General features: G+C 36.6%; 2 protein-coding genes across 5 annotated transcripts in view; one reads left to right on the forward strand and one right to left on the reverse strand.

Annotated features, from left to right (window-relative positions):
• UBR1 (ubiquitin protein ligase E3 component n-recognin 1) overlaps window positions 1–27,348 on the forward strand; it is a 239,617-nt gene that overhangs the window by 125,550 nt on the left and 86,719 nt on the right. For all 3 annotated transcript variants that reach the window (XM_037834169.1, XM_037834168.1, XM_037834167.1), the window contains exons 10-15: window positions 916–1,004; window positions 2,546–2,644; window positions 3,570–3,727; window positions 6,422–6,521; window positions 7,065–7,193; window positions 10,908–11,088. In XM_037834169.1, coding sequence (XP_037690097.1) covers window positions 916–1,004; window positions 2,546–2,644; window positions 3,570–3,727; window positions 6,422–6,521; window positions 7,065–7,193; window positions 10,908–11,088 — 756 coding nt within the window. The remainder of the gene's footprint in view (window positions 1–915; window positions 1,005–2,545; window positions 2,645–3,569; window positions 3,728–6,421; window positions 6,522–7,064; window positions 7,194–10,907; window positions 11,089–27,348) is intronic.
• LOC119532105 (vasculin) lies at window positions 20,080–23,048 on the reverse strand. 2 transcript variants are annotated; one of them, XM_037834172.1, is made up of 2 exons: window positions 21,413–23,045; window positions 20,080–21,352 (listed from the first exon to the last, which is right to left on the reverse strand). In XM_037834172.1, the coding sequence occupies exons 1-2, from the start codon at window positions 21,888–21,890 to the stop codon at window positions 20,409–20,411; spliced, it is 1,422 nt and encodes a 473-aa protein (XP_037690100.1). In that variant the 5' UTR covers window positions 21,891–23,045; the 3' UTR covers window positions 20,080–20,408. The 2 variants fall into 2 exon arrangements, with proteins under 2 accessions (XP_037690100.1, XP_037690099.1); XM_037834171.1 differs by having other exon boundaries at window positions 20,080–23,048.

The following is a 27,348-nucleotide window of genomic DNA, read 5'->3' on the forward strand; positions in this document are numbered from 1 at the left end:
TCATGGGTTGAGAATGCCCTCTTGACCAAAAGGGGGAAAAGAAACGGAACAAAATAAGGTTTAAGTGGCTAAGAGATTTCAAATACAGTGGAGATGCTATCCTGGAAGTTACTCTTAGGCAAGCTTCAGCTAGATATTGCAAAGTGGCACAGTATGACAAGCCCAAACCAACAGTATTCCCGAAAATCTTTAAGAATACCCAGTTCCCTATCTGAGACTCTGTAAAAGTTTCACTCACTAAGTTTATTTTTCTGACATTTAAAACCTGCAGGTTGGTCTATGCCAGATAAGTCCCAAAACGTAGAGGCACCAGTCTCTTTAAGAACATCAACCTGCTGATACCCCTTTTTAATATGAACAAGTTAGAGTGGTCATTGCCTAGATATCCCTGATGATTGAGACTATGATCAAATGAGACAGAGGAGTAGAAATAGACAAGATAGAATTTAACAAAGGATTATGACTACTGAATCAAATAGATTTTTTTTTTTGTCTCTAGTGTATTAAAACAGCTAGAAGGAAATTACTGAAATTGTGGAACTGTAACCCATACCTAACTTTGATATTTGCTGTATAACTACTTGATAAACCATACTTTGAAAGTTATCATGTCTCTGTATATATGTTATATTTCCCAATAAGAAATGGAGAAAGCTTGGAGGGGATAAATGAAATAGGATAAAATGGTGGCGGGGTACAAATAAAAAAGGAAAAGGCTATATATATGTATGTGTGTATGTATGTATTTTGAACTCTAGCTGTTAAATGGTAATGTAGTAAGTACTGTTCATATTTGAGTCCATGAGGTCTATTAGCTTGTGAAATATTTCTTTAATATTCTGCTTTTCTAATAACTGGAATTTTATTTTTGCTTTGGTTGATACCCCACCCTTCCCCAAAACAAATGATCTATAGGTGCCCGTAAGATCCTTCATGAATTGATCTTCAGCAGTTTTTTTATGGAGATGGAATACAAAAAACTCTTTTCCATGGAATTTGTGAAGGTAATTACTCTTACATATAAATCACATCAATAAATAGGAATAGAAGGCAATTTTTGTTAAATGAAATAATAGAAACAAAGGATAATTATGAATCAGAATAATTGAGTATTTGATTCCTTTGTCAAAAGTTTATGTTACATAAATACTTTCAGAAATTTCATTTGTTAGTATGGAAACAGCAGTCTGGAAGAGATGTGTGGAAATAACCTATTATCTGTCTAGAGAGAGCAAGAAGTTACACATTCACATATGGATTCATTCTTTTTTCATTTTGCTTACTAATCAAAAGTAAAACAGAGGAGAAGTGACTAATTGAAAGGCCTTGGGAAGAGGAACAGACGTACATAGTAAAGCGAGGCAGGAATTAGCTGGGCAGAGTTATACTTAACTGTTTGGGGCTAAAAGGTACAAATTGTAGTTGTTTTTATGTTGTCTTATTGGTCTGTTGTATATCCTTTAGACTGTTGTGTCTTTTGTCTGTTTCCCAAGTTAGATTGCAAAGTATGCAAAATATAACTCTCCTTTGTCTTATACAAAGTTGTCCAATAAATATTTGTGGTTTCTTCTGATTTTGAGTTGTAAGCATTTCTGTAACACTTAAGACAGGGCCAGAGATAGGACATGGGATGGAATTGAAAGCAGAGAGAGAAATAATGAGTGTGATAGACAAATGATACTGTAGGATAAGGCACTTGCAATCCCTGGATTTTATAAGTAGATTGTTAAAAAATAGCTAAGACATTTGGTATATGTCTCCTCCTTGAGAGGTGTTACCAAGATGTCAACTGTATTTTTCTGAAATTCTTTCAAGATAGAATACTGGACCATATACGTCATCTGAAATGGAAAGGCTTTTTCCTTATTCAGAAGCTAATCTTCCTGTGTAGACGGCATTTTGTTGTACATCATGGTTACCTCTTAACCTTTGTAGGAATTCTGGAGAATAAAATTAAATATTTAGATCAGGTGTACAGTATTATGCTTACACATAGTAGATGCTTGAAACATGACTAAGAATATAATTAGTTTTGCTCTGCCTCTATGTCAGGGCTTATTTCACCTGTTGTGCATCACTAGAGATGAGCATTTATTTGCAGTCAATATTCATTCTGTTTGAGCCTGGATTGGATCTGATTGGTTTGTTTTCTGGGTCCTGTCAGTTGTTAAATACTTTGAATATAGCCTCTGCCCTACATCATTGGTATAGCATCTGCTAATGATTGCCCAAATTCTGTTTGGAGAAAGAATATAATGCATCATTGCAGTCCTCTGTGATTTTTATCCATTGTTGTTTTATAGTTCTTACTTCCATCTCTGCTAATTTAGGTAGCTAGATTCGTATTTGGTTTTTGTTTGTTACTGTCTTTCTAAGTGCTGTTAAGATATTTTTGTTGACCCTGATATCTTGCTTTAATAAGTAGGAATTATATACTTCTCCTCTTATAGCTAGAAATAACTTGCAACAGTTGCTAAAATTTGGGTTTTAAAGGTATTAAGTAGTGATTTATAATTGAATTTCCACTTATTATTATGTCTTTCAGTATTATAAACAGCTGCAGAAAGAATATATCAGTGATGATCATGACAGAAGTATCTCTGTAACTGCACTCTCAGTTCAGATGTTTACTGTCCCTACCTTGGTATGTATCATTTTTTCTTTGTAATCTTTCTAAAAATATTTGTTTTGCTTTTTAAACTTTTCACTTATTGTGAAATCAAAACAATGTGAGAATCACCGTGTTGAACTAATACCATATAGACAATTGAATAATACTGCTGTGGTACCTGCATGTGAATAATACCCGTAGTGATACCCGAGGACTAGGTAACTTGTTGAGCAGAAGTGATGGCCCTGCCTATGTCCAAATGTCCTCATAACCAGAAAGTAAAATCCAGAGCTGGTTTCTAGGTTTCTAGAATAACTTAGGAGCACTGCCTCTTCAATACCAAAACAATCTTTTACTATTCTTTTATTTTTTAGTTATTGTTTGGGAGGATAAATCAGAGAAAGATAAAACTATGAAGAGAACATTATTGCTGTACAGCATTTGCTTGAGGTGGTATTGTGTAGGCCTGGGAGAAGAATGGAGTAGAGAATTCTTCCTTTTTTATACTACTTTCTTTCTCTGTTTCTTCTGGACAGTTTGGTTAACTCTACTTTCCTTTTTCAAAAGGTTAGAGAAAAGGATGGGGAACAGGAATTGGATTGAGGATGGGAAGAGAAAGATACCAGAAGATAGTAATGTGATAGAAGTCATGAAGTATATTTATTTTTGTTCTTCTTTGCTCATTGTGTGATTACTGTTGAAAAACAATTATGTAAATAACCTGTGTAATGGGCTTTGGGTGTTCAGACAGATGTTCTCTAGTTACTGAGGAGTAGGGAATTTTTACTTTCAGAAAATAAGTTCTCAGTAATTGCTGTTCTATGATACTGAAGACTATGTTTATGTTCGGTAAACATTTATTAAAAGTGGCTCACTGGTCAACCAAATGAATGAATAAATTATGTCCATACTGTGATGAGTTAATGCTAAAGACAATATTCTTGAAATACTTCTACAGGCTCGACATCTTATTGAAGAGCAGAATGTTATCTCTGTCATTACTGAAACTCTGCTGGAAGTTTTACCTGAGTACTTGGACAGGAACAATAAATTCAACTTCCAGGGTCATAGCCAGGACAAATTGAGAAGAGTATATGCAGTAATATATGACCTGAAGTAAGTTGTTTGAGTCCAAGATACCTGACAAACACAGAGTGCTTATTTGCTCTGTCTTATAAATAAATCTCTGGATACCTTTGGTTTCCTGGATTCTCTATATGACAATGACAAAAAAAAAAAACAAAAAAAACAAAAAAAACTGCTGCTGCCTAATGTCAATAAATGTCTTTAATGAAGCTTCTTGTTGAGTTATGTAACCAGGTTAATAAAGAAGGTACTGAGGAGAGGCCTGTCACAAGAACTACCATCTCTTGGCGTCACCAAATGAATCTCCATTATGATTACCATGTCTGTCTTTTGCACTTTGGTTCTGTCCCTCGTTATATAGTCTCGTTTTGCATAGGTTCCATGACTTTGTTGATGCACATTTCTTTTTAACTCCCTTTTTTGTACATATAGAACCAAGTTATTGATGTTCATTTGGGGTTTCTTAATTAGGTTTTTCTCCCTGAAAAGGATTGAAAGTTACCTTTTACATTGAAGTTGGAGTCACATGCTAAATCATGTTTGGATCGTTGGACCTAAAATGAGATACATTTCCATTTGTTTTAGTAACAGATGCTGAATATTATAAGCATCTGTGATATTATAAGGGTTACTATTCAGTAAATCATAGACTTCAAAAAATTTTTAAGAATGTATTAAACAAAATATATTTCCTTTAGTTTGCTACAAACAAACAAACAAGAAAAAAAAACTCCAAGGCATATATGATTATTTTTAGTCCCTTGGGAAAAATAATTCTAGTTTTGTCCATTTATTCTAGCAACTGTGCAGGGTATAGAGAGATGGAAACAAATTGGCTTCTAGTCCAACTTAGAGGTAGTTGAGTATTTAAAAAAATACAAAAGATTTCTGTAACTATGAAGTGGATCCTTAATCAGGAAAATGTGTCAAGACCTTTTCAGATTCCTCAATTTCTAAATATAATTGTGGCATATAAATTTCTCTTTAAAGTTTGGTAAATTATGATGTTATCACATTTTCAGTATAAGTAGGATGGTGGGCAAATTCATATAGCCAGTGTGATTCAAATTTGTTCTTCAGCCAAATTATACTGAAAATAAATTACTTAATTATGCCAAAATAAACAAACCCAGTGGTAGTGCTTAAAGTTATCAGTGTTAAATTAGTGAATAACCTGAGTCTACCATATGGGAAAAATCTTGTCTATTGTGATCCTCATTACTGTGAAGAATTCTTGTGGTTGAGTTATTTTTTTTTTTATTTTAAATCTTCATTTTATTGAGATATTTTCACACACCACACAGTCATACAAAACAAATTGTACATTCAATTGTTCACAGTACCATTACATAGTTGTACATTCATCACCTAAACCAATCCCTGACACCTTCATTAGCACACACACAAGAATAATAATTAAAGTGAAAAAGAGCAATTAAAGTAAAAAAGAACACTGGATGCCTTTGTCTGTTTGTTTGTATGTTTCCTTCCCCTGTTTTTCAACTCATCCATCCATAAACTAGACAAAGGGGAGTGTGGTCCTTACGGCTTTCCCAATCCCATTGTCCCCCCTCATAAGCTACATTTTTTTTTTTAATCATTATTTTATTGAGATATATTCACATACCACGCAGTCATACAAAACAAATCGTACTTTCGATTGTTTACAGTACCATTACATAGTTGTACATTCATCACCTAAATCAATCCCTGACACCTTCATTAGCACATACACAAAAATAACAAGAATAATAATTAGAGTGAAAAAGAGCAATTGAAGTAAAAAAGAACACTGGGTACCTTTGTCTGTTTGTTTCCTTCCCCTATTTTTCTACTCATCCATCCATAAACTAGACAAAGTGGAGTGTGGTCCTTATGGCTTTCCCAACCCCATTGTCACCCCTCATAAGCTACATTTTTATACAACTGTCTTCGAGATTCATGGGTTCTGGGTTGTAGTTTGATAGTTTCAGGTATCCACCACCAGCTACCCCAATTCTTTAGAACCTAAAAAGGGTTGTCTAAATTGTGCGTAAGAGTGCCCTCCAGAGTGACCTCTCGGCTCCTTTTGGAATCTCTCTGCCACTGAAGCTTATTTCATTTCCTTTCACATCCCCCTTTTGGTCAAGAAGGTGTTCTCCGTCCCACGATGCCGGGTCTACATTTCTCCCCGGGAGTTATATTCTACGTTGCCATGGAGATTCCCTCCCCTGGGTGTCTGATCCCACGTAGGGGGGAGGGCAGTGATTTCACCTTTCAAGTTGGCTTAGGTAGGGAGAGAGGGCCGCATCTGAGCAACAAAGAGGCATTCGGGAGGAGGCTGTTAGGCACAATTATAGGGAGGCCTAGCCTCTCCTTTGCAGCAACAGTCTTCCCAACGGTAAATCCAAAGGATTTTTATATCCTTTGTTTTTATCTTACCTTTCCTTATTCTATCATTATTATTTTATTCTATTCTCTTTTATTGTATTCTGTTTTATTCTCTCCTAGTCTCTTTTATTGTGTTCCGAGGTATGGAGAAGGCAGGCTTATAGAGCATTCAGATTTTGCTAATTGTATTTAAAATAAAGCAGGATAACTAATTCTAGCTCTGCTTAGAGCTTAATTTTAGTAAGAGGTTAGTTTATTTCCATATTTGATTCATCAGCCTTGTCTATAGCCCTGAGAACCTTAACATGAATTCAGATTGGTAAGTGAAGTATTTCTTTGTCTCTTGAAATAAAGGTATATTCTGATTAGCAAGCCTACAGTGTGGACAGAAAGATTAAGAATGCAGTTCCTTGAAGGTTTTCGATCTTTTTTGAAGATTCTTACCTGTATGCAGGTATGATAGTTCTTCTATACATCAGTAAGAGAAATTCATTTTTTAAAGTTTAACCCTAGTGTTTACAAGTTTTGTTTTCTTCAGCAAATTGTGATTTTATTTCATATCTTTCCTTTAATAGCACAGTTCAACTAAATCCATAATGCTTTACATGAAAAAGAATGTATCTAGCAAAGTAGAAATAAGATTTAAACACTGCCACACTGATCTTGCTTTAATAGCTCTTTCTATGTACCTTAGTTTACTACTGCTATTAACCTTTATTGAGTGCTTACAATGCGATAGATAGTAAAGTAAGCACTATATATGGATTATCTCTTTTGTTCCTCAGCAGTTTTATGAAGTAGTTACTTTTATATATATCCCCATCTTACATATAAGGGATTGAAGCTTAGAAATAATTTGTTCATGGTTAAATAGCTAGGAAGTGGCAGAGCTGGGATTTGAACCCATGCATTCTGACCTACTATATCGAACATGCTTTGCAGAGGAGCAAAGAAAGGCAGCCCAAGTAAGTATATGTTGACCAGTCTTGTCTTGCAGGGAATGGAAGAAATCAGAAGACAGGTTGGGCAACACATTGAAGTGGATCCCGACTGGGAAGCTGCCATTGCTATACAAACGCAATTGAAGAGTATTTTACTCATGTTTCAAGAGTGGTGTGCTTGTGATGTAAGTAAAATTTGTAGGAACTGACAAGATCAGTGTCTTATAGTTATCAATAGTATTAATAGTTTTATGTTTTAACTTCCTTGATGTAAAGCTTTATTCTTTAAGTAGTTTATTACGTATATGAATTTGTCTTATATTTAGGAGGAAAATCCAGTCCTTTACATTTGATTAAAAAATGTACCCCATGGTAGTTTCATTCCTCTTTGGGAATAGCTGGATTTAAAAATGTGTATGTTTCTGTCTATCCATCGATCAATCATTTCCATGGAAATAAATATTAATAATTTGATAATTAGGATCATATAGACTTTAAAATAGTCCAAGAATGGAAAGGGGATGGATATTTATTCAATCAAGAGTTTTGTTATGTGTGTTAAACCATTAAGAAAATTAATTTCAAAATATGCAAGTAATGTATTTCCTTAAGCAACAATTTTTTTAGTGTAACCCTTTTTAAATACACAATGCTACCTCAGATTCTTTTTAGAGAAGATGACCTCATTTATTTCTTTTCTAAGAAAATGACATGATCTGAGTCAAATTCCTTCATCCTTTCTGGTTTCTCTACACCTGTCACCATAGTTTATTCACTAACTCAGTTTTTCTGTATCTTTACTATGGATCTCATCCTTTTCATCTTTTTCTTTTTTTGTAAAACTAATTTCTCTACTGGGTCTCAACCTATGTACCTTGGTCTCAACCTATATTACTTCTTCTTGGAGTTTTCTTCCTCAGTTGCCTCCTCTGGTATATCCCACACTTCCCTCACTCTAATGGAGGGCATGCATAATTGTTGGAGATGATGTCAAGTTGTGTGTTCATCTTGGTATCTGCCCAAGTTTCTGAAGTCCTCTACATTTATTATCTTCACTCTTTAGCTCCTACTACTGAGAGTCTGACTCTGCCCATACCAATTAACAGAAGCTAATTTTAGAAAAATCTCAAAGGATGATTTAGTAACCTAATTCAGAGGTTTTCTCTAAATCTCGATCTCTCTGGGCTTGTCTGTGGTATTGTATTCTGTTCAGTACCTTAATTTTCTTGAAACTTTCTTCTTCCTCTAATTTTCACAAACATACATTATCTTAATACTTCTGTTATTGATTGCCCATTTCAATCAGTGATTGTCTTATTTTTTTAATTAAATTGTTTTATTGAAATATATTCACATACCATACAATCATCCATGGTATACAATCAACTGTTCACAGTACCATCATATAGTTATGCATTCAAGTGATTGTCTTAGTTTTAATTACCTTTGCCTGCTAAGTGGGAACATTCCCAAATATTCTCTTTCTTAAAGATCTTTCATTTCTACTACTTCAATCAAAACCATCACTTCTTTTGTGTGCCAGACATTTCTGCTTAGCTCTTACACTTATATTTAAAAATGAGAATATCTCAAATTGATTTATCATTTCTTTCCTCTTCCAACTTGCATGGTCTCAACTTCCCTTATTCTGTTGATGATACTACTATTCATACATTCATCCATATAGGAAATCTTAGAGCCACTGTGTTCTGTGTTTTAGTAGATAGTATGTTTTGAGAGGAGAAAGAAAGCTCTGTGTTGAAATAAGATTGGGAAATGATAGGTTGAACAAAAGTAAATAGGATTTTCTTTTACCACTAAACCTGTAATTAGTCAGTGGGATAGTTTCTAAGAGGGATGTCGCCCAAATTTATTTGACCATGGAGTTCCTTTTTTCCAGCTAAAATCAGTGTGAGAAACCCTGTCTTAGAGAAGTGACCTTTGACTCTTCTCTCTCCCTGCCATACTCATGTAGATTTGATTCTTCCTTATATTCCAAATTTACTTTATAATCCTTATTTTCTATAGCATCCTTCTTTTCTGTCCTGACTGCCCCCACCCTAATTCAAATCCTTATCACCTCATGCTTAGAATTTGTAATAGTGTTCCTTTTGATCTTGATATTGAACAAAAGCAGTGGATTCTCTGCCCCATGCAGCCCCCATAACAGCCAATCCATGACACCCCGGTTTTAAAGAGAGAAAAGGTTTAATACTATGGGGGAAGTAGAAGATCAGATGGCCTGTGGGCCCAAAATTTGTCTCCCTGTGTCTAAGGAGTTCAGAGTTTTTATGGATTCAAACAAGGCGGGGATGGAATTGTTGCCATTACAATAGTAAGTATATACACAGGGCTGAGACTAGGCTAGAAGAACCATTATAATAGTAAGTATAAAAAGGATGAGGTAACTGTAAACGGGTGAAACTAGTTGAGTTTCAGTAATTTTAGGTATTAACTTCTACCTGTTCTACAATATAGAGTCTTTTATTTATTCTTAATTTCTCACAGTCTCCTTGTCTCCTAACTTTATCCGCTGTTTTAGTTTCCTCATTGCTAAAGCAAATACTATGCAATGGGTTGGCTTAAACAATGGAAATTTATCGGTTCATGGTTTTTAAGCTAGGAAAAGTCCAAATCAAAGTGTTATCAAGGCCATGCTTTCTTTCTGAAGACTGGCTTTCCAGGGCTGGCTGCTGGATCCTTGGCTCCTCTGTCACATGGCAATGCATGTGGCCTTTCCTGGTCTTTCCCTTCTTTTCCAGGTTCTGTTGACTTTCAGCTTCTGGCTGCTCCCTCACGTTGTCTGAAGTAACCTCATCAAAAGATCCTATTTACATGTACAAGGATTCACACCCACAGGAATGGATTAAATTTAATTACATGTTTTTCTGGGATACATACACCATATCTTCTCTATTCTACCATCTTCAGTGGTACCCATTAATTCTTCTTAAAGCAGTGTGTTGACTACATTTTTATCCTTCAGACACCATCAATGTGGTCACATATAGATGCCAAGGCATATTTCCAGTTTAATTGCTAACTAGTCCCATCAGTAAACCCTTTGACTTACCTAATGTTTATTCCTCTTCTCTGCCTGAACAGGAGTTGTATTTTCTCTTATTTGTATTTCTGCTCATTCTGTCTCTGCTTAGAATGCCCCCCTCCTCATCTTTTCTTCATAAGTAAATTCTGTGTATTCTTTTTTTTTTTTATTAAATTCAGTTTTATTGAAATACATTCACACACCATACAATCATCCATGATATGCAATCCACTGTCCACAGTATGATAACATAGTTATGCGTTCATCACCACAATCTATCTCTGAACATTTTCCTTTCATCAGAAAGAACCAGAACAAGAATAAAAAATAAAAGTGAAAAAAGAACACCCAAATCATCCCCCCATCCCACCCCATTTGTCCTTTAGTTTTTATCCCCGTTCCTCCACTCATCCATACACTAGATAAAGGGGGTGTGATCCACAAGATCTTCACAATCACACTGTCACCCCTTGTAATCTACATTATTGTATAATTGTCTTCAGGAGTCCAGACTGCTGGGTTGGAGTTTGGTAGTTTCAGGTATTTACTTTCTGTGTATTCTTTTAAACCCCTCTCCAAAGTTATTTTCACAGTAATGTTTTCCCATTGTTTGTGATTCCTTTCTTTGCCCTCTTAGAGTAATTTGTACCATTTACATTGTACTTAAAATTTTCACCTTTGATTTTAAGTGTGTTTGCATATGTGTGCCTTTATTTCCAGTTGGTTTGCAATCCTGTAGAAGTAGCCCTAGCAATATGTAGAATAGTCTTCTGCTCATATTTAGTAAGCATTGATTGGTGAGTGGTAAAGTAGATAACTTGCCAACTGATTTGCATTTTTATTTTCATTTTAGGAAGAACTCTTACTAGTGGCTTATAAAGAATGTCACAAAGCTGTGATGCGGTGCAGTACAAGTTTCCTATCCAGTAGCAAGACAGTAGTACAATTATGTGGTCATACTGTTGAAACTAAGTCCTACAGAGTATCTGAGGATCTGATAAGTATACATCTGCCACTCTCCAGGACTCTTGCTGGTGAGTGTTTTGTTTAGTTTTTTGTTTTTTGCATGTTTCTATTAGTTTTGTTTTCTAGAAATTCAGAGTAGTAGAATCATTCTATTTTTGTTCCTACTTCATGTGTACCAATATACTCAGGCAAGATACTACAATTAAAGCTGACGCTGTCCTTCAGGGAACTGTCCCCAGACCATCTATCTAGGGATGATTATTTACTGGGCCTTTTGTTATCTTGGTCACTTAGTAAATCCTTACAGTTTATACTTAAGGACTACTTGGTAACTTACCACCCACCCAAATTTAAATATAATAAATATCTGGGTTTTTAACCCTCCTCACTGCCTGATTTGCCCAGTATATTGTCTATGTCACTGTTCCTGTTACCATTAAAGTAAAGAAATTATAGATTTTCTTTAATCATTCTTTGATTTACATTTCCATGTAAATTGGCCCTTCATCTATCAGGTTTTTTTTTTTCCCAACTATATTGGAATATAATTTATATATGCTAAAATAAACACATTTTAAGTGTACAATTTAATAAGCTTTGACAAACATATGCACCTGTGTAATTAACCACCACTGCCATCATTCCCCCAGATCAAACATTGAATATTTCCCCTTTATGATTTACCGCCTCTGCCCCATCCCACCCCACTTTACTTCCACTGCCTGGGCTAGTCTGATCTTTATCAACATAGATTAGTTTTGCCTGCTCTAGAACTTCATATATATGGAATTATAGAGTCATATAGTATGTACACTTCTGTGTCTACCTTCTTTCACTCTGCATGTTTTTAACCATATTATTATGTAAATCATTAGTTCATTCGTTTTTATAGATGAGTAGTATTCCATTGTACAACTAAACCACAGTTTCTTTTTTCCATTTTCCTATTGATGTCCACTTGGGTTCTATCCAGTTTTCGGCTATGTTGAGTAAAACTATGTTAACATTTGTGAACAGATCTTGTATAGACATGTTTTCATTTCTCTTGGATAAATACCTAGGAGAGGAAAGCCTGAGTCATATGATAGATGGATAGTTAACTTTTTAAGAAACTCCCAAACTGATTTCTAAAATAGTTACATAATATTTTACATTCCTACTATTAATGTGTGAGAGTTTCAGTTGCTCTACTTCCTCATCACTACTTGATACTGTCATTCTTTTTAATTTCAGCCCTACCGAAGACGTATCTCATAGTCTTTATTTGCATTCCCCTGATTATTAAGGTTGTTGAGTATCATTTCATGTGCTTATTTGTCATGCATCTTTTATTGAAGGTTCTTTTCAAGGTTTTTGCCCATTTTAAATTAGGTTGTTTGTCATCTTAACATTGAGTTGTAATGCTTCCTTGTATATTCTGGATATAGTTCCTTTGTCGTTTATATATGTAAATAAAAATCAAATATTTTCTCTTAGTCTATGGTTTGCCTTTTGATTTTCTTAATAATGTATCTTGAAAAGAAGGTTTTAATTTTGATCAGTCCAATTTAGCAATTTTTTCTTTTATAACTAGTACCTTTTTGTCCTGCCCAGGAAATCTTTTTGTATTCCAAGGTTGCAAAGATATTCTGTGTTTTCTTCTTGTACTTTTATAGTTTTAGGTTTTATGTTTAGTTCTTTGATTCATTTCAAATTAGTTTTTGTGCCTAGTGTGAGGTAGGAGTCAAGGCTAATTTTTTTCCATTTGTATACCTTAGTTGTTCTGGGATATTTTGTTTTTATTACTGTAGCTTTATAATAAGTCTTAAAATCAGATAATGTAAGTCCTCCAACATCCTTGTTTTTTTTCAAAATTGTTTTAGGTATTCTAGAGCCTTTGCTTTACTGTATAAATTTCAGAATAATCTTGACAGTTTTTACAAAAAAGCCTCATGGGGATTGCATTGAATCTTTAGATTGGGCAGAATTAACATTTTAACAATAATTGTTAATTAACAATATCTTTCCATGTATTTAGATTTTCTTTAGTTTCTCTTAGTAATGTGTAGTTCTTTTCATTTTTCAAGTCTTAGACATCTTTCGTTAAACTTATCCCTAAGTTTTTTGGTTTTTGATTCTATCATAAGTGGTTCTTAAAAAATAACAGCTTATTGAGTTATAATTCTCATACCTAAAATTCATGCTTTTAAAGCACAGTTCACTCGTTTTTAGTATACTCGCAAGGTTGTGCATCCATCTCCACTATCTCATTCCAGAACATTTTCACCATTCCAGAAAAGAACCTCTGTGCCCATTAGTAGTCACTTCTCCCCAGCTTCTGTCAACCAAAAATCTTCTTTCTGTCTGTATGGATTTGCCTGTTCTGGGCATTTCATATAACTGGAAGCATATAGTTTGTGACCCTTTGTGTCTGGCTTCTTAGCATAATGCTTTAAAGGTTCATCCATGTTGTAGTATGGATCAGTACTTTTGTCCTTTTTATAGCTGAATAATATTCCATTGTATGGATATACCACATTTTGTTTATCCTTCAGTTGATGGACGTTTGGATTGTTTCTGCATTTTGGCTGCTTTTTTTTTTTTTTATTTTATTATTTTTTTTAATCATCATTTTATTGAGATATATTCACATACCACGCAGTCATACAAAACAAATTGTACTTTCGATTGTTTACAGTACCATTACATAGTTGTACATTCATCACCTAAATCAATCCCTGACACCTTCATTAGCACACACAGAAAAATAACAAGAATACTAATTAGAGTGAAAAAGAGCAATTGAAGTAAAAAAGAACACTGGGTACCTTTGTCTGTTTGTTTGCTTCCCCTACTTTTCTACACATCCATCCATAAACTAGACAAAGTGGAGTTTGGTCTTTATGGCATTCCCAATCCCACTGTCACCCCTCAAAAGCTACATTTTTATACAACTGTCTTCGAGATTCATGGGTTCTGGGTTGTAGTTTAATAGTTTCAGGTATCCACCACCAGCTACCCTAATTCTTTAGAACCTAAAAAAGGTTGTCTAAAGTGTGCGTAAGAGTGCCCACCAGAGTGATCTCTCGGCTCGTTTTGGAATCTCTCTGCCACTGAAGCTTATTTCATTTCCTTTCTTTTTTTTTTTTTTTTTTTTTTTTTTTTTTTTTTTTTTTCCTCTCCTAATCTCCTTTTATTCAGCTTTTATTTTGAGATAATCATAGGTTCAGATGCAGTATAAATAAACAAAACATAAAACAGAGAGATACAAAGTAACTTTACCCAGATTCTCCCAATGATAGCATTTTGCAAAACCATAGTACAATATACAACCAGGATATTGAGATTGATACAATTAAGATCCAGAACTTTTCCATCACAAGGATCCCTCATAGTGTCCTTCTATAGACTTCCCTCTCATTCCCAATCCCTCCTAAATCCCTGGCAACAATTAATCTGTTCTCCATTTCTATAATTATGTCATTTAAGAATGTTATATAGATGAAATCTATAGAATATAGCTTTTTGGGATTGGCTTTTTTCACTCAGTAAAATTCTCTGAAGATTTATCCAGATTGTTGCATGCATCAATAGTCCATTCCTTTTTATTACTGAGTAGTAGTCCATGGCATAGATGTACCACTGTTTATTTAACCATTCACCTATTGAAGAAAATCTGGGTTGTTTTTAAGTTTTTAGTTATTGTGACAAAAGCATCTTTAAACATTCATATACAGGTTTTTGTGTGAATGTAAGTCTTCATTTCTCTGGGATAAATTCCCAACAGTACTATTATTGGCTTGTATGGTAGTTGCATGTGCAGTTTATTAAGAAACTGCCAAACTGTTTTCCAGAGTGACTATCCCATGTTACATTCCCACCAGCAAAGCATGAGATATTCAGTTTCTCTACATCCTCATAAGCATTCAGTATTGTCATTATTTTTAATTTTATCCAGTCTGATAGGCATGTAGTGATATCTCATTGTGATATTAATTTGCATTTCACTAATGACTAATGACATTGAACATCTTTTCATGTACTCAAATGTCATCTGTATATCCTTTTTTATTTTCATTATTTTTTTTTTATCATTTTATTGAGATATATTCACATACCACGCAGTCATACAAAACAAATTGTACTTTCGATTGTTTACAGTACCATTACATAGTTGTACATTCATCACCTAAATCAATCCCTGACACCTTCATTAGCACACACACAAAAATAACAAGAAAAATAATTAGAGTGAAAAAGAGCAATTGAAGTAAAAAAGAACACTGGGTACCTTTGTCTGTTTGTTTCCTTACCCTACTTTTCTACACATCCATCCATAAACTAGACAAAGTGGAGTTTGGTCCTTACGGCTTTCCCAATCCCATTGTCACCCCTCATAAGCTACATTTTTATACAACTGTCTTCGAGATTCATGGGTTCTGGGTTGTAGTTTAATAGTTTCAGGTATCCACCACCAGCTACCCCAATTCTTTAGAACCTAAAAAAGGTTGTCTAAAGTGTGCGTAAGAGTGCCCACCAGAGTGATCTCTCGGCTCGTTTTGGAATCTCTCTGCCACTGAAGCTTATTTCATTTCCTTTCACATCCCCCTTTTGGTCAAGAAGATGTTCTCCATCCCACGATGCCGGGTCTACATTCCTCCCCGGGAGTCATATTCCACGTTGCCAGGGAGATTCACTTCCCTGGGTGTCTGATCCCACGTAGGGGGGAGGGCAGTGATTTCACCTTTCAAGTTGGCTTAGCCAGAGAGAGAGGGCCACATCTGAGCAACAAAGAGGCATTCAGGAGGAGACTCTTAGGCACAAATACAGGGAGGCCTAGCCTCTCCTTTGCAGCAACCGTCTTCCCAAGGGTAAAACTTATGGTAGAGGGCTCAACCCATCAAACCACCAGTCCCCTATGTCTGTGGTCATGTTAGCAACCATGGTGGTGGGGTAGGCGAATACCCCTGCATTCTCCACAGGCTCCTCAAGGGGGCAATACAACTTTTTTTTTTTTTTTCCTTGTTTGTCTTTTTTCTTTTTTTTTTTTTTTTAACTTTCCCTTCTTTTTTAAATCAACTGTATGAAAAAAAAGTTAAAAAGAAAACAAACATACAATAAAAGAACATTTCAAAGAGACCATAACAAGGGAGTAAGAAAAAGACAACTAACCTAAGATAACTGCTTAACTTCCAACATGTTCCTACTTTACCCCAAGAAAGTTACATAATATAGCAACATTTCAGTGAACTTGTTCCTACTACATCCATCAGAAATTAACAGACCATAGTCATTTCTGGGCATCCCCAGAACGTTAAATAGCTTATCTGTTCTTCTTGGATTATTGTTCCCCCTTCCTTAATTGCTCTCTACTGCTAGTTCCCCTACATTCTACATTATAAACCATTTGTTTTACATTTTTCAAAGTTCACATTAGTGGTAGCATATAATATTTCTCTTTTTGTGCCTGGCTTATTTCGCTCAGCATTATGTCTTCAAGGTTCATCCATGTTGTCATATGTTTCACCAGATCGTTCCTTCTTACTGCCGCGTAGTATTCCATCGTGTGTATATACCACATTTTATTTATCCACTCGTCTGTTGAAGGACATTTGGGTTGTTTCCATCTCTTGGCAATTGTGAATAACGCTGCTATGAACATTGGCGTGCAGATATCTGTTCGTGTCACTGCTTTCCGATCTTCCGGGTATATACCGAGAAGTGCAATCGCTGGATCGAATGGTAGCTCTATATCTAGTTTTCTAAGGAACTGCCAGACTGACTTCCAGAGTGGCTGAACCATTATACAGTCCCACCAACAATGAATAAGAGTTCCAATTTCTCCACATCCCCTCCAGCATTTGTAGTTTCCTGTTTGTTTAATGGCAGCCATTCTAACCGGTGTTAGATGGTATCTCATTGTGGTCTTAATTTGCATCTCTCTAATAGCTAGTGAAGCTGAACATTTTTTCATGTGTTTCTTGGCCATTTGTATTTCCACTTCAGAGAACTGTCTTTTCATATCTTTTGCCCATTTTATAATTGGGCTGTCTGTACTATTGTCATTGAGTTGTAGGATTTCTTTGTATATGCAAGATATCAGTCTTTTGTCAGATACATGGTTTCCAAAAATTTTTTCCCATTGAGTTGGCTGCCTCTTTACCTTTTTGAGAAATTCCTTTGAGGTGCAGAAACTTCTAAGCTTGAGGAGTTCCCATTTATCTATTTTCTCTTTTGTTGCTTGTGCTTTGGGTGTAAAGTCTAGGAAGTGGCCTCCTAATACAAGGTCTTGAAGATGTTTTCCTACATTATCTTCTAGGAGTTTTATGGTACTTTCTTTTATATTGAGATCTTTGGTCCATTTTGAGTTAATTTTTGTGTAGGGGGTGAGGTAGGGGTCCTCTTTCATTCTTTTGGATATGGATATCCAACTCTCCCAGCCCCATTTGTTGAAAAGACCATTATGGCTCAGTTCAGTGACTTTGGGGGCCTTATCAAAGATCAGTCGGCCATAGATCTGAGGGTCTATCTCTGAATTCTCAATTCGATTCCATTGATCTATATGTCTATCTTTGTGCCAGTACCATGCTGTTTTGGCAACTGTGGCTTTATAATAAGCTTCAAAGTCAGGGAGTGTAAGTCCTCCCACTTCGTTTTTCTTTTTTAGAGTGTCTTTAGCAATTCGAGGCATCTTCCCTTTCCAAATAAATTTGATAACTAGCTTTTCCAAGTCTGCAAAGTAGGTTGTTGGAATTTTGATTGGGATTGCATTGAATCTGTAGATGAGTTTGGGTAGAATTGACATCTTAATGACATTTAGCCTTCCTATCCATGAACATGGAATATTTTTCCATCTTTTAAGGTCCCCTTCTATTTCTTTTAGTAGAGTTATGTAGTTTTCTTTGTATAGGTCTTTTACATCTTGGTTAAGTTTATTCCTAGGTACTTGATTTTTTTAGTTGCTATTGAAAATGGTATCTTTTTCTTGAGTGTCTCTTCAGTTTGTTCATTTCTAGCATATAGAAACATTACTGACTTATGTGCATTAATCTTGTATCCCGCTACTTTGCTAAATTTGTTTATTAGCTCTAGTAGGTGTATCGTTGATTTCTCAGGGTTTTCTAGATATAAGATCATATCATCTGCAAACAATGACAGTTTTACTTCTTCTTTTCCAATTTGGATGCCTTTTATTTCTTTGTCTTGCCGGATTGCCCTGGCTAGCACTTCCAGCACAATGTTGAATAACAGTGGTGACAGCGGGCATCCTTGTCTTGTTCCTGACCTTAGAGGGAAGGCTTTCAGTCTCTCACCATTGAGTACTATGCTGGCTGTGGGTTTTTCATATATGCTCTTTATCATATTGAGGAAGTTTCCTTCAATTCCTACCTTTTGAAGTGTTTTTATCAAAAAGGGATGTTGGATTTTGTCAAATGCTTTTTCAGCATCTATTGAGATGATCAATTGATTTTTCCCTTTCGAGTTTTTAATGTGTTGTAATACATTGATTGTTTTTCTTATGTTGAACCATCCTTGCATGCCTGGAATGAACCCCACTTGGTCATGGTGTATGATTTTTTTAATGTGTCTTTGGATTTGATTTGCAAGTATTTTGTTGAGGATTTTTGCATCTATATTCATTAGGGAGATTGGCCGGTAGTTTTCCTTTTTTGTAGCATCTTTGCCTGGTTTTGGTATTAGATTGATGTTAGCTTCATAAAATGAGTTAGGTAGTGTTCCATTTTTTTCAATGTTTTGAAAGAGTTTGAGTAAGATTGGTGTCAGTTCTTTCTGGAAAGTTTGGTAGAATTCCCCTGTGAAGCCATCTGGCCCTGGGCATTGATTTGTGGGAAGATTTTTGATGACTGATTGGATCTCTTTGCTTGTGATGGGTTGGTTGAGGTCTTCTATTTCTTCTCTGGTCAGTCTAGGTTGTTCATATGTTTCCAGGAAATTGTCCATTTCTTCTACATTATCCAGTTTGTTGCCATACAGTTGTTCATAATATCCTCTTATAATGTTTTTAATTTCTTCAGGATCTGCAGTTATGTCACCTTTTTCATTCATTATTTTGTTTATATGGGTCTTCTCTCTTTTTGATTTTGTCAGTCTAGCTAGGGGCTTGTCAATCTTGTTGATCTTCTCAAAGAACCAACTTTTGGTGATATTTATCCTTTCTATTGTTTTTTTGTTCTCTATGTCATTTATTTCTGCTTTAATCCTTGTTATTTCTTTTCTTGTACTTGGTTTAGGATTGGTTTGCTGTTCATTTTCTAGCTTCTTCAGTTGATCCATTAGTTCTTTGATTTTGGCTCTTTCTTCCTTTTTAGTATATGCGTTTAGTGCTATAAATTTCCCCCTTAGCACTGCTTTTGCTGCATCCCGTAGGTTTTGGTATGTTGTGTTCTCATTTTCATTCGTCTCTATATATTTAGCAATTTCTCTTGCTATTTCTTCTTTAACCCACTGATTGTTTAGGAGTGTGTTGTTTAACCTCCAGGTATTTGTGAATTTTCTAAGTCTCTGATGGTTATTGACTTCTAATTGTATTCCATTGTGGTCAGAGAATGTGCTTTGAATAATTTCAATCTTTTTTTTTTTTTTTTTTTTTTTTTCTGAAAATCCAGTTTATTTCCATGCTGTGGACAGATCCAGTCAGTGTGATCAGTTTTTCTGCATGTGTCATTTATCAAAATAAGTTTTCCCACAAGACTCTTTTCCATCAACTTTGAAAATCCTGGTCTGACAACATACCGAAATAAAGCTCTTGAAAATCAACTTTTAAATTTGGAAGAAAGTGTGGCAAATCTTTCCTGTAACATTACTGCACTACAAATGGCTAAAGAGCAATTTATGTTTTAAAAGTGACTAATACAACAGTTGAGATCAGGAAATTAATGTTTTAGTGCACTGTGCTCCAGTTTTAGCCAACATGCTACATTGTCCTTTTGGGGGAGGGATAGGGCGCACAAAGTGGACTTGAGGATTTCCACTGTATGAAAAAGGTATGACTCTGCAAGCAAAACAGTGTAAGCTGCCTTTTTTCTTAAGACCTGGACATTTTAAGACGAAGCTTTGCAAAACATTACACAATTTTTATTATTAAATGAGAAAATCTCATTTGTTACATTGTCACATTGCTAGTCAGAGAAATGCTGCAGTGATGAAGAAAGTCAATGTTGGATCAACCAAAGTCCTCATTTCTACAACATTCATTTACAAAGAAATAATGTTCAACACAGCCCAACACAACATTCTTGGTTTTCTTCATATTGAAGTCCCCCCCAAAAAATCATCTTCTAATGGGGTATTTTACTACATAAATTATAGTTCTTCATTTTTACAATTCACCCCCAAACTGTATGAGAGATGTATCACACTAAATTTTCTAAAGCTGTTAGGAAATCCTTCACACATCATCATCATCTGATGTGTCACTGCTACTTGTCTCTGTGTCATCATTCTCAATAGTAGGTTTGAAAGTGCTGTTTTTCCAGGGTCCAAATTTGAAGTCACAGATCAGGCCATTTTTCAAAATACCATTTTTTCTCAGACCATTCTTCTGTAACTGTTCACTAATAACTTGGAATTCTCTCATTTCATCCTCAGTTAAGGGAGCACATGTTTCATCGTTTTCACTGTCTTCCTGCCAGCCCATCTCCTTTAACAACCTGTGTTCTGCCTCAAGTGAACTTGAAAGAACATCAGTTTGTGGAAAGGTTGAAGACCGAATGATCTGCTGGGAAATCACAGAAGCATTGCCATTCTCTTGTGGAATTTCACTTTCATCAAAGTTTCGGTTTATATCCCTCTCTTGACGAGTACTATTACTGTTATGCAAATTAAATGAGTCGTCATCCTTCTCTGAGCCAGCATGACTTTCATCTTCTTGTTCCTCTTCTACTCTGTCCCTTTTCAATGCTTTCAAAAATTCACTCTTCTTATCGGTGCGCATTCGTGTAAGTTTGGTTAGACGAGGCTGCTGATTAAGTTTGTCAACAGGTGAAGAGGAATTTGAGCGGTTACACTCTTTTACTGAATTTGCTGATGAACTAAAATTCTTGGCAGTTGATTTGAAAGCATTGAAGTTGCCAACACCATATGTAGACTCATGAGGGAAAGAAGTCCCAACTTTATTTTCTTTAGTTTGGCTTTTCCATTGTGCAGGTTTTGTAGGTGGAGCAGCAGGTTTAGGGACTAAGCCTTTATAAACACTTGGACCAGTCCCATTCTTAACTGGCTGTGACTGAAGATTTCCTACTACTGGGAATCCAGACAGCTGTAAGTCTTTTGTATTACCTTTCTTAATGACCAGCATTCTTGGAGCTCTAGATTTAGGATTCGGAGGATATTCTAAGAGAGGAGCTTGGGAGATTTTTTTGGTTGGGTATGTGTGTGTCTGGGCGTGTAGGCCCCATACACCTGTAGCTAAAGATTTATTCTGATTTGGTTCTCTCTCATATTCAGGATTTAAAGATGGAAAATCCTCAGCCTCAAACTGTTTGCGTTCTCTCTTGTCCTCTTTCCTCCCAGTTTCATTGTCAGGTATGCTGTTTTCATGCAGTCCTTGGCTTTTTCCAGAATGGAAAATACTGCTACGAGAACGGGAACTTCCACCATGGTATCCCCCTCGATGATTTATGTTTTCAGTACCATTTCTTCCATGCGTACGCCATCCATTTTTTTCTTTCCTTCCAAAGTTACCTCCGTTAGGACGCCCAATACCAGAATCAAAGCCATCTGAAGAGTTATGGCGCCGACGATTCACATCATAACGATTTTCTGTCCATGAAAAGTTTTCAGAATGCTTTTCAAAATTCAATGACGACTTTGTTGATGATGGTGGAGTAGGAAAATTAAGCCAGGCTGGAGCAAAGTCATGCTGCGCCATTTAGGTCCAGTCTCTCCGACTCAGTGAAACAAGGCTTCAACACCTCATGGCAAGTCCAAATTCCAACAGGACTGCACAGGGAGGTGTTAGTTCTTTTCCTGTAATCTTTATGTTTTCCAGTTTGTTTTTTTATTTTGTATCCTTTGAAATAATATCCAAGTTCTTTGAAGATGCTTAAGCTAAGACTATATGACATAGAGTTACTTCAAGTCAGCTACCCATACTTCTGTTTTAAAGTTTTCATATGGCTATCTCCAGAATTAGCCAAGTTCCTTGAATTTAAGATTTATAAGTCTTCTGAAGCCTGTCTTCTTTACTATTCCATGTACTTGTCACTGTTGTACTTATCCACTCCAGATGAAATATCCAATTTATGAGCCAAAAAGCAAAAACAAAAAGAAAATTTCACATCTGAAAAGCATCCCTAAACATCAGCATATACAGGAAAACACACAGCTATCTCAAGACTACCACGCTGCTGGGAAACTGCAACATTTTAAATTTACACGTAAATAAAAGATAAAAGGAAAAAAACTCTGTACTCTTTCAAGGTCTTCATTTAGAAAAGCTGTCCCATTGTGATACGAAAGGGGTTGAGATCAAAAATTCCTAAAACTTGTAGTAAATGTAAAAAAAAACTGCATGAACCTTTGGGAATATTTAAGCAGTGATATGAAACTGCAGAAACTACTCAATACACAGATCAAACATATCTCACAGTTTTGGGTGAAGAACAACAGGGGTGGGGGGGGGATTCAACCAGCTGAAATACTTTAACCAGTTATATAATCCGTTTTGAACCAAAATACTGAAGAAATGCCTGAGTCTCTCTTTAAGTAGCTTGTCGAATTGTTTACTATTATTGATTCACTTCAGAGACGATCCTTGCCAATTTTAATAAACTTCTGGGGCAAAATTATCCAAAACCATTGTAATTCCAAAATGGCCACTTCAACCATCCAGGGCCTTTAACAAAATCTAGATGATGATCTTCATATCTGAGTAATTCGATCACCTTCTGCCCCACCAGAGGTGCCCCGGGCTTGGGGTTGCCGCTGCGCTCGATCCCGGGAGGAGGTTTTCGGTACTTTGAATAATCCCCTTTTGCCGCTTTTCCCTCCCCCACAACCAGCCTCAGTCCCAAAATGGCGCCGACCCGATCCGCAATCAATTTCAATCTTTTTAAATTTATTGAGGCTTGTTTTATGTCCCAGCATATGATCTATTCTGGAGAAGGTTCCGTGAGCACTAGAAAAGTATGTGTATCCTGGTGATTTGGGATGTAATGTCCTGTAGATGTCTGTTAAATCTAATTCATTTATCAGATTGTTTAGGTTTTCAATTTCCTTATTGGTCTTCTGTCTGGTTGATCTATCTATAGGAGAGAGTGATGTGTTGAAGTCTCCCACAATTATTGTGGAAACATCAGTTGCTTCCTTTAGTTTTGCCAATGTTTCTCTCATGTATTTTGTGGCACCTTGATTGGGTGCATAGACATTTACGATTGTTATTTCTTCTTGCTGAATTGCCCCTTTTATTAGTATGTAGTGGCCTTCTTTGTCTCTCAAAACATCCCTGCATTTGAAGTCTATTTTATCTGAGATTAATATTGCTACACCTGCTTTCTTTTGGCTGTAGCTTGCATGAAATATTTTTTTCCATCCTTTCACTTTCAGTTTCTTTGTGTCCCTGTGTCTAAGATGAGTCTCTTGTATGCAACATATTGATGGTTCATTTTTTTTGATCCATTCTGCGAATCTATATCTTTTAACTGGGGAGTTTAATCCATTTACATTCAACGTTAAAACCGTGAAGGCATTTCTTGAATCGGCCATCTTATCCTTTGGATTATGTTTGCCATATTTTTCCCTCTCTCTATTAATATCCTTTATTGTACCCATACCGAATCTCTTTAGTACTGAACCTTTCTCCAAGTCTCTCTGTCCTGTCTTTGTTTCTCTGTCTGTAGGGCTCCCTTTAGTATCTCCAGTAGGGCAGGTCTCTTGTTAGCAAATTCTCTCAGCATTTCTTTGTCTGTGAAAAATTTAAGCTCTCCCTCAAATTTGAAGGAGAGCTTTGCTGGATAAAGTATTCTTGGCTGGAAATTCCTCTCACTCAGAATTTTAAATATATCGTGCCACTGCCTTCTTGCCTCCATGGTGGCTGCTGAGTAGTCACTACTTAGTCTTATGCTGTTTCCTTTGTATGTGGTGAATTGCTTTTCTCTTGCTGCTTTCAGAACTTGCTCCTTCTCTTCTATGTTTGACAGTGTGATCAGTATATGTCTCGGAGTGGGTTTTTTTGGATTTATGCTATTTGGAGTTCGCTGAGCATTTATGATTTGTGTATTTATGTTGTTTAGAAGATTTGGGAAGTTTTCCCCAACAATTTCTTTGTATACTCTTCCTAGACCTTTACCCTTTTCTTCCCCTTCTGGGACACCAATGAGTCTTATATTCGGACGTTTCATATTATCTATCATATCCCTGAGGTCCATTTCGAGTTTTTCAATTTTTTTCCCCATTCTTTCTTTTATGCTTTCATTTTCCATTCTGTCATCTTCCAGGTCACTGATTCGTTGTTCAACTTCCTCTAGTCTTGTAGTATGAGTGTCCAGAATCTTTTTAATTTGGTCAACAGTTTCTTTAATTTCCATAAGATCATCCATTTTTTTATTTAGTCTTGCAATGTCTTCTTTATGTTCTTCTAGGGTCTTCTTGATTTCCTTCATATCCCGTACTATGGTCTCATTGTTCATCTTTAGTTCTTTGAGTAGCTGCTCTAGGTGCTGTGTCTCTTCTGGTCTTTTGATTTGGGTGCTTGGGCTTGGGTTATCCATATCGTCTGGTTTTTTCATATGCTTTATAATTTTCTGTTGTTTTTGGCCTCGTGGCATTTGCTGAACTTGATAGGGTTCTTTTAGGGTTTGTAGACCAGTTGAAGTCCTTATCTCTAATTTATCAGATCTACAGCTTCGTGGAGTACACTTTCTCTAACTAACCAGCAGGTGGCATCCACGAGCCACCTGTTCTCCACAAGCCAGATCTCCCCTGCTTAGCCTTTTTGGTGAGTGGGGGAGTGAGTCTTGTGGGGCCCAATTGGTGTACCAAGCTTGCGTGTGTAGTTGGTGTTGCCTGCCCTGTATGTGGGGCGTGTTTCTGGGCAGTCGGGGAGGGGGTTGGCCCTAACAATCAAATCTCCCTGATGATCCTAGACTTTTAAAGCTGCTGCAATAGTCTAATCCTTCAGTTCAGTCCTGCCACAGTTTGTCTCTGCCACTGACCCACAAGTCTTTGGTATTGGCGTATGGCTCCTGAGACTTGCAAGTGGGCCCCTCTTCCAGGCTGTGCACCCCGGGTCCTCTGTTGAGGGATGACTGTGCTATGTCACAGGTGAGTGCCGTCCCCCCAGGGCAGTTCTGGGCTGCTGGGCTGTGTTGGGAGGCTCCCAGTCTGCTCAAATGATGGCTGAATGGGGCTCTGTTAATTCACACTGCTCCCCCTTCCCAGCTCTGGGACATTCAGCTGAGGTTGCAGGGAAGGCTAATGTCCATGCCCAGTTTTGTGGTGTGTGCCTGTTACTTGAAGCACTTCCGTCACACTGGGTTGTCTGGGGCAGCTCTGGGCTATGGGGCTGGCGATGGGCAGGAGTGTTTCCTGTCCACCAGGATGGTGGCTGTGAGCGGACACCCCCCTTTTCTTGGGAAGTTGTGTTGTTTAGTGAATTTTCTCAGCCACTGGATTATTGCCTTTTGTCTCAGAGCTCTCTTAGTTCTGCTCTTGACTTGACGTGCCCAAATTTCAATTCTTTGAAGCTTTCTGTATTGAGCTTCTTAGAGTAATTGTTTTAGAAAAAGCAAAAAGGATTAAAAAAAAAAAAAAAAAACGGCCCTCCTCAGAGATCTAATGGGTTATTGAAATGCCAATAGACAAAGCAACCAGGGCCATTAAGGAAAGGTGCACAGGGCAGAGAGATCAGCTTTGCTTCGGGATTTGCATATGCGCCTCAAGGCCTGATCTCCGCCCTTCCCCTTTCTGTGTTCACCAGAACTCCAAAAATCCTCTGCTTTTATTTTGGAGTTTTTCGTGTTGTTTTTTTTCTATGCCTCTCTCCTCTCTGCTGGGCTGGCTGCTCTCAGAGTCTCTGGTGTCTGGTCTCAGTCTATCTATGGTTGGAGTTTGAATCAGTAGAATGAGTTTCCGATAAGAGCAGCCACTGCAATTCTCCCTTCTCCTTCCCGGAGCTGACAGCCCCTCCTCCCCCGGGACTGAGCCTGGCAGGGAGGGGCGCGGGTCCCCTGGCCGCAAAAACTTACAGATTTCGCTGATCTCAGCAGTTCCACGTTTTCATGAGTGTTGTATGAAGTATGCCCAAAGACAGATTGCTCTGTGGTGTCCAGTCCACGCAGTTCCTGGCTTTTTACCTACTTTCCTGGAGGAGTAACTAAAACATACAGCTCACCAGTCTGCCATCTTGCCCCGCCTCCCTGGCTGCTTTTTAATAAAGCTTCTATAAACATTCCTGTACAAGTGTTTTTGCGGACATATGTCTTCATTTCTCTTGGGAATATACCTAGGAGTGGAATTGCTGGATCATATGTTAACTCTATGTTTAACTGTTTCCAAAGAGAGTGTACCACTTTACATTTCCACCAACAATGGATGAGGGTTCTGATTTCTCCACATCATCCCCCACACTTGTTATTTTTCACTTTCTTGAGTATAGCCTTCCTAGTGTGTGTGACATATTACTCATTGTGGTTTTGATTTGCATTTCCCTAATGGCTAATAATGTGCATCTTTTCATGTGCTTATTGGCCTTTTGTATATCTTCTTTGGAGAAATGTATACATTCAAACCCTTTGTCTATTTTTTAAAAATTTAGATTTTGAAATAATTTCACATTTACAGGACATTTGCAAAAATAATACAAATCCCATACAGTGAGCTCCAACATTCCCCCCACCCAGATACCCAGATCTCCCAACTTTTAATATTTTGCCCCATTTGTCATATCATTCTATCCATTCATATGTCCATCTATCTATTTTCTAAACATTTCCAAGTTAGTTGTATATATCATGCTCTTATGTAACCACCTTCAGTACGATTATCAAGTATAAGAAATTTAATATTGGTGTAAAGTTTACAATCTAAATTCAGATTTTTCATATGTCCCATCAATGTCCTTTTGAGTCTTTCTCCTCCATTATTAGATCCAGTCCAAGTACATGTATTGCATTTATTTGTCATTGTCTCTTTAGTAACTTTTTTTTTTTGTAATTGTAGAAACAAACAAATTTTCCCATCTCAACCACAGCCAAGCATACCATTTGATGGGATTATCACATTCATAATGTTGCACTACTCTCATCACCATCCATTACTAGAACTTTTCTGTTACCCAAACAGAAACCTACACCTATTATGCATTAACTTCCCATTCCCCATCTCCCTTG

Source organism: Choloepus didactylus, chromosome 4 (assembly GCF_015220235.1).
Source record: "Choloepus didactylus isolate mChoDid1 chromosome 4, mChoDid1.pri, whole genome shotgun sequence".
In the NCBI taxonomy this organism is placed as follows: Eukaryota; Metazoa; Chordata; class Mammalia; order Pilosa; family Megalonychidae; genus Choloepus; species Choloepus didactylus.